This window comes from Mobula birostris, chromosome 4 (assembly GCF_030028105.1).
Source record: "Mobula birostris isolate sMobBir1 chromosome 4, sMobBir1.hap1, whole genome shotgun sequence".
Classification (NCBI taxonomy): domain Eukaryota; kingdom Metazoa; phylum Chordata; class Chondrichthyes; order Myliobatiformes; family Myliobatidae; genus Mobula; species Mobula birostris.
This window is the reverse complement of record NC_092373.1, coordinates 172,797,676-172,812,779: the sequence shown is the minus strand read 5'-3', so window position 1 is coordinate 172,812,779 and position 15,104 is coordinate 172,797,676. Positions and strand designations below refer to the sequence as shown.

The 15,104-nt window shown below is 41.7% G+C and overlaps 1 protein-coding gene across 1 annotated transcript in view; it reads right to left on the bottom strand.

Annotated features, from left to right (window-relative positions):
* Window positions 1–15,104, bottom strand: part of metap1 (methionyl aminopeptidase 1) — a 57,923-nt gene that overhangs the window by 11,553 nt on the left and 31,266 nt on the right. The window contains exons 7-8 of the mRNA XM_072256463.1: window positions 8,712–8,850; window positions 7,667–7,798 (exon numbers count right to left, since the gene is read on the bottom strand). Of these exons, the coding sequence (XP_072112564.1) occupies window positions 7,667–7,798; window positions 8,712–8,850 (271 nt within the window). The remainder of the gene's footprint in view (window positions 1–7,666; window positions 7,799–8,711; window positions 8,851–15,104) is intronic.

The following is a 15,104-nucleotide window of genomic DNA, read 5'->3' as shown; positions in this document are numbered from 1 at the left end:
ACCACCACGGTGGGCTTCACAGCTGAACAGGTGAGAAGACAGCTGAAACGTCTCAACCCAAGCAAGGCTGCAGGACCGGATGGTGTCAGAACCTGGGTGCTCAAAGCCTGTGCCCCTCAGCTATGTGGAGTACTTCGCCATGTCTTCAACCTGAGCCTGAGGGTCCGGAGGGTTCCTGTGCTGTGGAAGACGTCCTGCCTCATCCCTATGCCGAAGATGGCGCGCCCCAGCGGCCTCAATGACTACAGACCGGTGGCATTGACCTCCCACATCATGAAAACCCTGGAGAGACTTGTTCTGGAGCTGCTCCGGCCTATGGTCAGGCCACACTTAGATCCCCTCCAGTTCACCTACCAGCCCCGACTAGGAGTTGAGGATGCCATCGTCTACCTGCTGAACCGTGTCTACGCCCACCTGGACAAGCCAGCGAACACTGTGAGGGTCATGTTTTTTGACTTCTCCAGTGCGTTCAACACCATCCGCGCCCTGCTCTGCTGGGGGAGAAGCTGACAGCGATGCAGGTGGATGCTTCCCTGGCGTCATGGATTCTTGATTACCTGACTGGCAGACCACAGTACGTGTGCTTGCAACACTGTGTGTCCGACACAGTGATCAGCAGCACTGGGGCTCCACAGGGGACTGTCTTGTCTCCCTTTCTCTTCACCATTTACACCTCGGACTTCAACTACTGCACAGAGTCTTGTCATCTTCAGAAGTTTTCAGATGACTCTGCCATAGATGGATGCATCAGCAAGGGAGATGAGGCTGAGTACAGGGCTACGGTAGGAAACTTTGTCACATGGTGTGAGCAGAATTATCTGCAGCTTAATGTGAAAAAGACTAAGGAGCTGGTGGTAGACCTGAGGAGAGCTAAGGTACCAGTGACCCCTGTTTCCATCCAGGGGGTCAGGGTGGACATGGAGGAGGATTACAAATACCTGGAGATACGAATTGACAATAAACTGGACCGGTCAAAGAACACTGAGGCTGTCTACAAGAAGAGTCAGAGCCGTCTCTATTTCCTGAGGAGACTGAGGTCCTTTAACATCTGCCGGACGATGCTGAGGATGTTCTACGAGTCTGTGGTGGCCAGTGCGATCATATTTGCTGTTGTGTGCTGGGGCAGCAGGCTGAGGGTAGCAGACACCAACAGTATCAACAAACTCACTCGTAAGGCCAGTGATGTTGTGGGGATGGAACTGGACTCTCTGACGGTGGTGTCTGAAGAGAGGATGCTGTCCAAGTTGCATGCCATCTTGGACAATGTCTCCCATCCACGACATAATGTACTGGTTGGGCACAGGAGTACATTCAGCCAGAGACTCATTCCACTGAGATGCAGCACAAAGCGTCATAGGAAGTCATTCCTGCCTGTGGCCATCAAACTTTACAACTCCTCCCTTGGAGGGTCAGACACCCTGAGCCAATAGGCTGGTCCTGGACTTATTTCCTGGCATAATTTACATATTACTATTTAACTATTTATGGTTTTATTACTATTTAATTATTTATGGTGCAAGTGTAACGAAAATCAATTTCCCCCAGGATCAATAAAATATGACTATGACATCCAAAACTTTGACAAACTTCTATAGATGCATAGCGGAGATTATATTGACTGTTTGCATCACAGCCTAGTATGGAAGTACCAATGCCCTTGAACAGAAAATCCTGCAAAAAAGCCGTGGATATGGCCCAGTCCATCACGGGTAAACCCTCCCCTCCACGCAGGAAAACAGTATCCATCATCAGGGACCCCACCACCCAAGTCATGCTCTCTTTTCATTGCTGCCATCAGGAATGAGGCACAGAAGCATCAGGACCCACACCACCAGGTTCAGGGACAGTTATTATCCCTCAACAATCAGTCTCTTGAACCAGAGGGAATAACTTCACTTGCCCCATCACCGAGCTGTTCCTACAATCTATGGACTCATTTTCAAGGCTTCTTCATCTCGTTCTCAATATTTATTGCTTATTTATTTATTATTTGTTGTTTTTCTCTTTTGTTTTTGCGCAGTTTGTTTTGTGAATATTGGTTGTTTGTCCACTCTTTCGAGTGCAGTCTTTCATTGATTCTATTATGACTCTTGGATTTACTGAATATGCATGCAAGAAATTGAATTTCAGGGTTGTATATGGTGACATACATGTACATTGTTAATAAATTTACTTTGACCTTTGAGAACATTTTACTCGACTTGAGTGTTTGCACTACTGAAGAACACAGTGATAACTATTGAACCAATTAATGTAGAAGTATAGCTTTCAAGAAAAACATGAACAGTTGCCGTTTCAAAGGAAAAAGCTGGTGAATTCTTCATCATTTTGTAGGTTATAGAAAAATAAATCAAATATCCATGCTCTGGTTAGACGAAAAGGCCATATTATCTGTAATAGTATGGATAGCCTTCCTGTAAGCGTCCTCTGGACTAGTGTTCAATGGCTGTGCTACAACCTGCAGGGTTCCAATGCTTGGACGGATTATGGCATAGCAAGTGGATTTCTTATTGAGCCTCAATAAATTCCATCTTGCCATCTGTACTTTGTGTCCCAATCAGTGACTGTGTACCTAACTGCTTAACTATGAATTTAATTGGATGTGATAATCCTACCAAGCATTACACCCTTGCGGAAAGGCTTAGAGGCTTCAACAAGAATTCACTGGGGCTTTCTCAGTTTGAGAGTGGCTAGTTAATCAAGACAGCCTGTTTTAAATGATGTTATGTTCTTGTGAGATAGCATATTTACAGCATAGCTGTGGTGAGCTAATGATTGCAGGCATCTGCTGATGCTGATAAGTGTCTCAGTGACAATTCTCAAGTGATAGTAAAATTGAATATTGTCAAATGTGTATTGATGCACATTTAGAAAGTTGTTGCTTGAAGGGGTTGATTGCCAGCTCCCCATGACTCAGCCATTTCCAGCTTTGACTGACTATTAATCTCCTGCTTTCTCATGAGATTTTGCAGACAGGGATAGATAAGTTAGAGACAGGAAAGTTGTTTCCACTGGTAGATGAGATTAGAAACTAGGGGATATAGCCTCAAGATTTGGTGGAGTAGATTTAGGACGGAGATGAGGAGGAACTGCTTTTCCCAGAGAGTGGTTAAGCTGTGGAATTCTCTGCCCAATGAAGCAGTGATGGCTACCTCAGTAAATATATTTATGACAAGGCTGGATAGATTTTTGCATAGTAGGGGAATTAAGGGTTATGGGGAAAAGGCTGGTAGGTGGAGTTGAGTCCATGGCCAGATCAGTCATGATCTTATTGAATGGCGGAGCAGGCTTGATGGGCCAGATGGCCTACTCCTGCTCCTATTTCTTATGTTCTTATCTGTATGTTCTGGTCTGATCCAGCATAATTCCTTAAGGTTTTTGGCTTAGCTTGGAAGCTTTTGGAGGTCACTTGGGGTGCCAAAGTGGCGTAGCAGTTAGCGCAACACCATTATAGCTCAGGACATTGGAATTTGGAGATCAATTGCAGCATCCTCTGTAAGCAAGTTTATACGTTTCTTTGCGTGTGCGCATGGGTTTCCTCTTGGTGCTCCGGTTTCCTCCCGCAGTCCAAAGACGTACAAGTTAGTAGGTAAATTGGGTGCTGTAGATCGTCCCATGATTAGGCTAGGGTTAAATCGGTGAGTTGCTGGATGGCACAGCTTAAAAGGCCAGAACGGCTCATTCTGTGCTGTATCTCTAAATAAATAATTAAAAAAATAAACTTTGTTGGATGAGCGATGTGGTGAAGCGCTGAAACAAAAGTCCTCTCTTGACTTGGCATATCCTAGCCCCACAAACTCTCTCAGTAAGGTCATAGTTATTGTTTAGTGAGGTGAGGTACAATATAAAAACTTGCTTATAGCAGTACAACAGACGACCTCTAAAATATAAATTATAAATAAATTACACAAGCCAGTGAAAAGAAAAAAAACTCTGCAAAAATAAGACACTTGTGCACCAGAAACAGACATACACCTAGGTGAATGATCTTCACCAGAAACACCAACTGCCCGTTTCCCTCCGTAAATGCTGCCTGACGAGCTGAGCTGCTCCAGTGCTTTGACTGTTACTACTACCATAGACAAGTCCATGGTGGTGCAAACGGTGCTCCATTGTGCCCCGCTGCTGATGTAGAATTAGGGTTTTGCATGTCAATTAAAGAACGTGATGGGTTTGGGAAATAACTATTCCTGAACCTGGTGAGATGGGGCTTTAGTCTTCTGTAACCCCTATCCAATGCTAGTAGTGAAAAGGTGGCATGACTGGATTGTGGAGATCCTTGATAATAGGTGCTGCCTTCTTGAGGCAACATCATGCTCTATTGCTAAACCACTGTCATAAGTGGTCACAAACTTCAAGACACCATTTTAGACAGATCATGAGGTAAACATGATTGGTTGTTGACTTCAGAAGGAGTAGCGGACCACACAACCCCATTTACATTGGTGGTGTGCAAGTGGAACAGGTCAAAAGCTTTAAGTTCCTCGGGGTCAATATCACAAATGACCTGAGTTGGTCCAACCAAGCACAGTCCACTACAAAGAAGGCTCACTAGCACCTTTACTTCCTGAGAAAGCTAAAGAAATTTGGCCTGTCGCCTAAAACCCTCACTAATTTTTATAGACGCACCATAGGAAGCATTCTTCTAGGGTGCATCACAACCTGGTATGGAAGTTGTCCTGTCCAAGACCAGAAGAAGCTGCAGAAGATCGTGAACACAGCCCAGCACATCACACAAACCAATCTTCCGTCCTTGGACTCACTTTACACCGCACGCTGTCAGAGCAGTACTGCCAGGATAATCAAGGACACAACCCATCCAGCCAACACACTTTTCGTCCCTCTTCCCTCCAGGAGAAGGCTCAGGAGCTTGAAGACTTGTACGGCCAGATTTGGGAACAGCTTCTTTCCAACTGTGATAAGACTGCTGAACAGATCCTGACCCAGATCTGGGCGGTACCCTCCAAATAACCAGACCCGCCTCTCAGTTTTTTTTGCACTACCTTACTTTCCCTTTTCTATTTTCTATTTATGATTTATAATTTAAATTTTTAATATTTACTATCGATTTGTACTCCAGGGAGCGCGAAGCACAGAATCAAATATTGCTGTGATGATTGTACGCTCTAGTATCAATTGTTTGGCGACAATGAAGTAAAGTATAAAGTAAACAAATAATTAAAGGACAAATATAGAACCTTGTTGGAGCCTATTGCTCAGGGTTCCTTATGTTTCAAATGAGCATTGGTTTTTGAGAAAAGTGGATTTTCCTCTGCAAGATATAACAGTGGGCAATCACTTGAACAGTCCATGAGTATCAACCTGGAGCAGGATGCTTAATAGTGTCACTGGGTATGACAGTTCCAGGTAGCCTCTTACTTCTGAAGGTTGGTTGGTTGGTTTAGTAACGGGTGCTGGTCAATGGAATAGCAGGCTCTGCAGAATTCGTACGGAGTAAAAAGTAAGGATATAGAGCATTTGGCAACAGGTAAGCAACACACAGAAATTTCTACTGCTTTTTTTTTTGATGGGGTTGGAGGTAGGGGAAGTCCTTCAAAAGAAAAGTAAAATTTACTAGAAGCTAGCATATCAGAAAAGAAAGCAGCTATATTTTAAGTTTCAGTTCAAAGACTTCTAAGAATTCTGCATAAATATTGTCCAGACCTACAACATAACTAGATTGCATAGTTAACAATGCAAGAGTGGTGGAGGAGTGGGGGAACCTGGTAGTGGTCTTTAAGATGGTGAAAGGTTATAGTAAAAGCAGAAGAAAGAAAATGGGTAAGGTATGTCAGTCAGGCAGAAAATTCAAAGCCATTTTTCGCCAGCATCAACTCTCAAAAGGTACAGGTGTCTCCTGCTTTTCGAACGTTCGCTTTACGAAACCTCACTGTTACGAAAGACCTACCCTGTTTTCACTTTCAGAAGGTGTTTTCACTGTTACGAAAAAAAAGCAGCGCATGGGGAAAATCAGCGCGTGATAAAAGGCAGTGCGCGCCCTGAGCAGCTGCTCTCCCCCGGATTCGGAATGGCATTCTTGCCGGCATTGCTTAAACACATGCCTGTGAGCAGCCACTTGCAAGATGAGTTCTAAGGTATTGGAAAAGCCTAAAAGAGCTCGTAAGGGTGTTACACTTAGTGTAAAACTAGACATAATTATGCGTTTCGATCGTGGTGAACAAAGTAAGAACTAAGTGAGTTTGGCTTGTGGAAGCTGACGAAGATGATATTGAAGAGGTTTTGGCATCCCATGACCAAGAACTGATAGATGAAGAACTGATGCAATTGGAAGAGGAAAGGATAACAATTGAAACTGAATGCAGTAGCGAACGGACGGAAAGTGAAGTCGTCCAGGAACTGAACGTGAAGCAACTGCATGAGATTTTCGCTGCAATGATAAAGTACGACTTTAATTTTGAAAGGGTACGTAGGTTTAGGGGATATTTGCAGGATGGTTTGAGTGCTCACAAAGAACTGTATGATAGAAAAATGCAAGAGGCTCAGCAGTCACGCAAGCCTTCTGCATCAGCCACAGCAGACGATGAACCTCGATCTTCGACATCGAGGCAGGCAGTCATAAGAGATAAGCTGCCTGCTCTAATGGAAACAGATGATGAGATGACACCCCAGTGTCCCACCACCCTGCGATTCACGGAGAATGCAGCGGTAGCCGGGAGGCACACAGCACATCTTTAAGAAAAAAGCCGAAATAAGCATGCTAATTAATTAGGTGCCGTTCAACATGTAATTGTCGGCCCAGATCAGAGATGTGCTGTGTGCCTCCCGGCTACCGCTGCACCCCTGCATGCTTCGCAGATCAGTATCGGTTGGTGGCCCGGAGTGTGGGGGCCACTGCACCACCCAACCTGTGACGACTCAGCCTAGCACACCATCATCTGTGTGCTTGGCGCTGTCCCGATTCCGGTAAGTGATACTACACTGTACATACATTATTTCTACTTTATATCGGCTGTGTATTTTTACGTGTTATTTGGTATGATTTGGCAGCTTCATAGCTTAATGGTTACTGGAGAGCGCTTGCGCCGTGTTTTTGCCAGCAGCGCTTGCGTGAGATTTTCTGCCGACGGCGCTTGCGCGAGATTTTTGCTATGGAGAACAGTGCAGTAATGATTGTGGGAAAGTATTTCTACTTTATATAGGCTGTGTATTTATCATATCATTCCTGCTTTTACTATATGTTACTGTTATTTTAGGTTTTATGTGTTATTTGGCATGATTTGGTAGGTTATTTTTGGGCCTGCGAAAGCTCACAAATTTTTCCCATATAAATAAATGGTAATTGCTTCTTCGCTTTACGACATTCCAGCTTACGAACCGTTTCATAGAAACACTCTACCTTCGGATGGCGGGGGAAACCTGTATTCATGAGAAACTATTTCACCTAGGGAAATAAGGTAGAAAGAATAAATGTGGAATATTCATAACAAATCGCAGAGAATTATGCTAATAAATTGTGGATTAAGTGCAGCAAAACATCTGCACAGGCTGGGTAGGCCAGAAGACCCATTTTTAATGTGTCACATTCAGATTCTGGGCTACTGAGTAAAGTTATTAAGGATACTATAATTAAGAAACATGCCTTACATATATTCTACTTCCACACTGCACCCATTCCACACTGAACCATTCTGTGCTATTTCCTCACCTGCATCTATAGCCTGCATTAGGCATTCATACGTTGTCTGCACTAACTTCTTTGATCCTTCATCAACGTCACCCACAAAAAATGTCTCATTTAAATCACCATGGAAACCATTGCAGTAGACTGTAATATCAACTGTAAAAGGAAAAAAAAAATCAGCTGCATGATAATTAAATTCTGAAGAGTTATCATTTGGTACATTTATAGCAAATCATAATTTCATATAATGACTGTAAATCCAGCATTTGAATATGTGGCACTGCATATGTATTCCAGAATTTGGTAAATGGCCCATTTCAGGGCAAGGCTGAATCCTCCACTATCAACGCTGAGTTCTTGTGTAATGAGTCACAGTAAGTATACAGCAGGGTGGGTGATTAAATACTTTTAGGAGCATCTTTAATAAGGAAAAGCACAGAATTTGGGGATGGGCGTAAATTTCAGAGTTAGGCAACGAGTGACACAGTTACTGATGGTGAAACAATTACAAGATGTTGGAGTTCACAGAATGCAAAGATCTCCTTAGTGAAGTAGAGAGGTGATGATGCCAAGCTTCACTGAAGTAGCAAGGCTTTGAACATTGGAATGGTCAAGTCAGAAATTAAGCACAACACAGACAGGGATTTAGCAGTAGATGGAGTGAAACAGTAGTGATAGTGAAAAGATACAAGGAGTCATGTGAGGGTGAGGTTTTAGGTTTGGAGGCTTAACTCATTTAAATAGGACAGATATTAGGGGGAATTTCTTATCTTTACTATTTATGCTCCATTGGACTGTAGATACTCAGTCGACAAGTACATTCAAGATAGAGAATGGTAGTTTGTGCAGACTAGTATTTGGAAATCAGATGAAAGAAAATGGATGGGTTAGAGGATCTACTAAGATCTTAGCAAATGGAAGTCCTTACTCCATCTGTCACTTGGCCAACATTGCTCCTATTTTGTCCTGACTTTAGAACTGAGGATTCACTTGAGAATATTACCAAGGAAAGCAATAAGGCACTATGCTTGCCTGTTATAATGCCACAATTTGCTGCATCAATACTTACTATTAACAATATCACCATCCTGTAATGGTCGTGCATCTGGAATTCCATGACAGATCACCTCATTAACTGAGGTACAGCATGATTTTGGAAAATTGTAATAATTGAGTGGTGATGGATAACAGTTTCTTGCCAAGCAGGCCTAAACAAATCAAAGTGCTCATGATTAGCTTTTTAGAATCAAAGTGTAATTGTGCTACTGATATACAGTTTAAAATGCCAGACTTCACACAGCAATTAAGGATAGTTATCCCTTGCTTCAGACTGCTTTGATGATCAAAAATAAGACACTTTATGATAATCCAATGATGTGGTTAAAATGAATGGTAAAGCCAAAGACAGCAGATGCTGTAAATCAGAAATAAAAGCAGCAAGTTCTATAAATATTCATATGCACAGAAACACTGCTAACATTTCAATTCTGACAAAAGATCTGATAAAGTACCCAAGATTTAACACTCTCTCTCTCCCTCCAAAAATGCTGCTGACCTGCCGAGTATTTTCTACACATTGTTCTAGTGTTTTGGTTGACATGGACTGGAGTAATGTTTCTCAACCTTTTTTATGATAAGTATCAGCTGGCTAATTTTCCAAACTCCTTTAAGATCCCAGCCATTATTGTCAACGTTTTTTACTGCTAGATTTGTGCATGAAAGCCTGAAATCAAGTGAAAACTATACACCATGTGTGCACTGTTAAATAAACTGAAACTCACCCCCTGTAAGGCATGAAAAAGCCCGATGCAGGCCTCTCATGGTCTGAGTCGGCGTCCCCTCCCACGTTGCGTGGTAAAGTAACCATTGACAGGCAATTGAGCATGATCATTTATTTTAAAATGTAGACTCTATCTCTCTGGTAGAGCTGGAGAGTGTTTAATACTTACCCACGCTCCATGCCAAAGTAAACTTCAAATACCAGGAAAATTTTATTTTTTCAAAAACATAATGAAAGATATCCAATTAAGACCAAGCTCTCATTCTCTTGGACACACATACACATGGATTGGTAATAGGAACTCTTGCCCATTGCCTCCCTCGTCGCATCTCTTTCCTTCCCACATAGGGGGTTACGCACTGATCTCCAGTTCCCAGTTGCACACCAAGCTCACTTTCCTAACCCTTCAATTTAGCCACACACCTACCCATGTTCCTGAGCCCTGAACCTACCATATCTCCTTTCAAATTGCACAATTAAACTTGACTCAAAACATTTCTTGTAATTTATAAAGACAAAATGACTGACTACTTATAGAATTTTGAATTATCAGAGTAAACCTGGATATGTATCTAGATATAAGGATTTATTTATTTACTGATTGATTGAAGTAGACCCATCTGGCCATATGAGCTATGCCATCCAGCAATCCTCTGATTTAATCCCAAACCTAATCACGGGACAATTCATAATGACAAATTAACCTATTAACCGTTACGTCTTTGGATTTTGGGAGGAAACTGGAGCACCAGGAGGAAACCCACGCGGTCACGAGAACATACAAACTCCTTAGGGGCAGCAGCAGGAATTGAACCTGGGTCACCTGTACTGTAAAACACTGTGCTAACCACTAAGCTACCATGCTCTATCCAGCCAACTCCTTTCCAAAGAAACAAACTCAACTAATTAATATTCTAAGGGAAATAGTTTATGTGAATGCTTAAAGTCAGTATTACAGATCCAAACGAAGGACCAAAATATAAGTTCAGTGATCTTTCTTTCTTTTTAAATCTTTTTTATTAATTGTTGAAAATCAACAAAAAATTTCATTAAAGTGGTCAATTCAACATATCAATATATACAATAAGAGTTAAACTATCAAATAACTGATTAACCAAGCTAAACAGTATACCAATGATAATAAGAAAAGACAAAATGTTAAAACTATTATTTTTTTGGAAAAAAGGAGGAAAAAAACCCTACTAACTAAAACAACAAAAAAAACCCTACTAACCAAAAAAAAACGAGGAAAAAAAACCCATTGGGAGCACAGCCCCGGAGCTATACGCCATACAAGCTTCCATAAAAGAAAAACATCAATCTGCCAGCCAAAACCAATTACACAAGAATCAGAAGGGGACTACCTTAATTAACCCAGATCAAATGGTAGTAGCGGGCAAAAGAACCCCACCTTTTCTCAAAGTCAAATTGAGGATCAAAAGTTCGACTTCTAATTTTCTCCAAACATAGAAGCATAGAAAATAGGTGCAGGAGTAGGCCATTCGTCCCTTCGAACCTGCACCACCATTCAGTATGATCATGGCTGATCATCCAACTCAGAACCCTGTACCAGCCTTCCCTCCATACCCCCTGATCCCTTTAGCCACAACGGCCATATCTAACTCCCTCTTAAATATAGTCAATGAACTGGCCTCAACTGTTTCCTGTGGCAGAGAATTCCACAGATTCACCACTCTCTGTATGAAGAAGTTTTTCCTCATCTCGGTCCTAAAAGGCTTCCCCTTTATCCTCAAACTGTGACCCCTCGTTCTGGACTTCCCCAACATCGGGAACAATCTTCCTACATCTAACCTGTCCAATCCCTTTAGAATTTTATACGTTTCAATAAGATCCCCCCTTAATCTTCTAAATTCCAGAGAGTATAAGCCTAGTCGATCCAGTCTTTTATCATATGAAAGTCCTGCCATCCCAGCAATCAATTTGGTGAACCTTCTTTGTACTCCCTCTATGGCAAGGATGTCTTTCCTCAGATTAGGGGACCAAAACTGCACACAATACTCCAGGTGTGGTCTCACCAAGGCCTTGTACAACTGCAGTAGTACCTCCCTGCTCCTGTACTCGAATCCTCTTGCAATGGATGCCAGCTTACCATTTGCCTTTTTCACCGCCTGCTATACCTGCATGCCAGCTTTCAATGACTGGTGTACAATGACACCCAGGTCTCGTTGCACCTCCCCTTTTTCTAATCGGTCACCGTTCAGATAATAATCTGTTTTCCTGTTCTTGCCACCAAAGTGGATAACCTCACATTTATCCACATTAAATTGCAACTGCCATGAATTTGCCCACTCACCTAACCTATCCAAGTCACCCTGCATCCTCTTAGCATCCTTCTCACAGCTAACACTGCCGCCCAGCTTCGTGTCATCCACAAACTTGGAGATACTGCATTTAATTCCCTCGTCTAAGTAATTTATATATATTGTAAACAACTGGGGTCCCAGCACTGAGCCTTGCGGTACCCCACTAGTCACTGCCTGCCATTCTGAAAAGGTCCCGTTTATTCCCACTCTTTGCTTCCTGTCTGCCAACCAATTCTCTATCCACATCAATACCATACCCCCAATACTGTGTGCTTTAAGTTTGCACACTAATCTCCTCTGTGGGACCTTGTCAAAAGCCTTTTGAAAATCCGAATATACCACAAATATATACAAACTAAGACAAACATCACCTGAGAGAACCATTGTATCAAAGTGGGAGCAGAGGCATCTTTCCATTTCAATAAAATAGCCCTTCTGGCCAATAATGTGACAAATGCAATTACATGTTGGTCTGATATAGAAATACCGTGAATATATTGAGGGATTATACTGAACAAAACTGTCAATTTATTAAGTTGTAAATTAATTTTTAAAGCTTTAGAAATTATGGAGAAAATAGATTTCCAAAACTGTTTCAATACAGAACACGACCAAAACATATGTGTCAATATAGCCATCTCAGTTTTACATCTATCACACTATCAACATTAGGAAATATTTTAGACAATCTCTCCTTTGTCAAATAGTAACGATATACAATTTTAAATTGAATTAGAGAGTGACTGGCACAAATCGAAGAAGAGTTAACCAACTTCAAAATTCGCAACCAATCCTCTGTTATCAAGGTCATGTTAAACTCTCTTTCCCAATCTTGCTTAATCTAAAGTAAAGTTAAGATTAAGCAAGATTGGGAAAGAGATCTTAACATGACCTTGATAACAAAGGATTGGTTCCGAATTTTGAAGTTGGTATCCTTTACTTAAGTTCAGTGATCTTAAGGCAACTTATTGAGCTGATTAGAATAGTTATGAAGAAGACAAGTCATATTTCATAATTAAAGTCTACGGGCATCCACTCACAAGCGAGAACTATTCACCCACATTTACCAGCAGAATAAAGACTAGTGGCACACAACATAGACTGCAGCAGACTATATAAGAGACACTTTGCTCAATAATTAAATTTTAAAACATAAAGCAAATACCTTGCTAGAGAAGGGTATATAAAAAGGAGCCAAGGTAAAGGGAATAAGGTTTCAGATTAATTAAGGTTTCAGTCATAGAAATGAAGACTCAATTGTCTGCTCCTCTCTCAATACTTCCAAAACTATTAGTAGCAGTCTAAAGGTTACATTTCCCTTCAGAAGGGCCCTCTCACACACCATTCTATCAGATGATTATCCTGCAAATATATTGAACAATGTAAGTGCTGTATGGCTGCCTCACACCAAATTATCAAAAAACAGAATCAGAATTTTTGAATTACTTGCAGCTTTACACAACCATGTCAATGTGGGTGTTTAAGAATAACACTACTATTAAAGATTAATGCTGACATCATATTTCAAGTGGGTGTTCACGTGAACGAAATCTGCCCACTAAGCACGATGATGTGGGTAGCACCACACTAGCGATCGATAAGAACGTTCCTTATGCATAGCTCTATTGTACTACAGCCTATTTACAAACTGTAGCTCCACACCCACTAGATGGGTTCAGAAGATTTTGTACACAAAAGATTGAAACATCAATACACTGTTATCTACCTTATGCACCTTATCCAAGTATTAAACAGGAGATTAAATACAAGTATGTCTTTCCAAAAGGAGTGGAACACTGAAGATGCCAATAGTGACATTAGAATCAGAGAAAAATACAGCACAAACAGGCCCTTCGGCCCATCTAGTTTGTGTCACAACATTTAAACTGCTTACTCCCATTGACCTGCACTCAGGCTATACCCCAACCACCCATGTAATTATATAAACCTCTTAAAATGTTGAAGTTGAGCTTGCAGGCACCATTTGCACTGGCAGCTTGTTCAATACTCTCACAACCCAGAGTGAAGTAGTTTGCCCTCATGCACCCTTTCAAATTTTCACTTTTCACCCTTAACCCACGATGACCTTTAGTTGTAGTCATACCGACCTCAGTGGAAAAATCCTGTTTGTATTTACCCTATCTATACCACTCAATTTTCTATACCTCTATCAAATCTCCCCTCAGTCTTTTAGGAATTAGGAATAAAATCCTAACCTATTCAATCTTTCCTTACAACTCAAGTCTTCCAGACGTGGCAACATCCTTGTAAATTTTCGCTGTACTCTTTCAACCTTATTTACATCCTTCCTGTGGATGGGTGACCAAAACTGTACACCATCCTCCAAACTAAGCCTCACCAATACAACTTCAACATAACATCCTATCTCCTGTACTCAATACTTTTATGAAGGCCAATGTGCCAAAAGCTTTCTTTATATCCCTATCCACCTATGCCGTCACTTTCAGTGGATTATGGACCTACATTCCTAGATCCCTTTGTTCTACCACACTCCTCAGTACCCTATTTTTCACTGTGTAAGACCTACCCTGGTTGGTCCTACTGAAGGGCAACACCTCACACTTGTCTGCATTAAATGCCGTCTGCCATTTTTCCAGCTGGTGCAGATCCTGCTACAAGCTCTGGTAGTCTTCCCCGCTGTACACTGCACCCCCAATCTTGGTGTTACCTGTAAATTTGCTGATCCAGTTAGCCACATTATCATCCAGATCATTGATATAGATGACAAACAACATCGGACCCAACACCGATCCCTGCAGCATTCCTCTAGTCAGAGAGGCAACCATCTACTACAACTCTCTGGCTTCTCCCACAAGGCCAATGTCTAATCCAATTTACTACCTCATCTTGAATGCTGAGCAACTCAATCTTCTTGACCAACCTCCCATGCAGGACCTTGTCAAATGTCATGCTAAAGTCCATGTAAACAACATCAATTGCCTATCAACTTTCCTGGTAACTTCCTTGAAAAACTCTATAAGATTGATTAGACAGGACCTACCATGCATGAAGCCAGGCTGACTGACCCCGATCAGACCGTCTATCCATTTATATCCCGTCTCTTAGAATACCTTCCAATAACTTTCCCACTACTGACATCAGGCTCACAGCCTATAATTTCCTGGCTTATTTTTTGAGCCTCTCTTAAAAAACTGAACATTAGTTATCCTCCAATCCTCCAGTACCTTACCTGTTGCTAAGGATGATTTAAATATCTCTGCTAGACCCCAGCAATTTTTGCACTTGCATCCCACAGGGTCCAAAGAAACACCTTGTCAGGCCCTGGGGATTTATTCAACTTAATTTGCCTCACATAGCAAACATCTTCTCAGGTCCA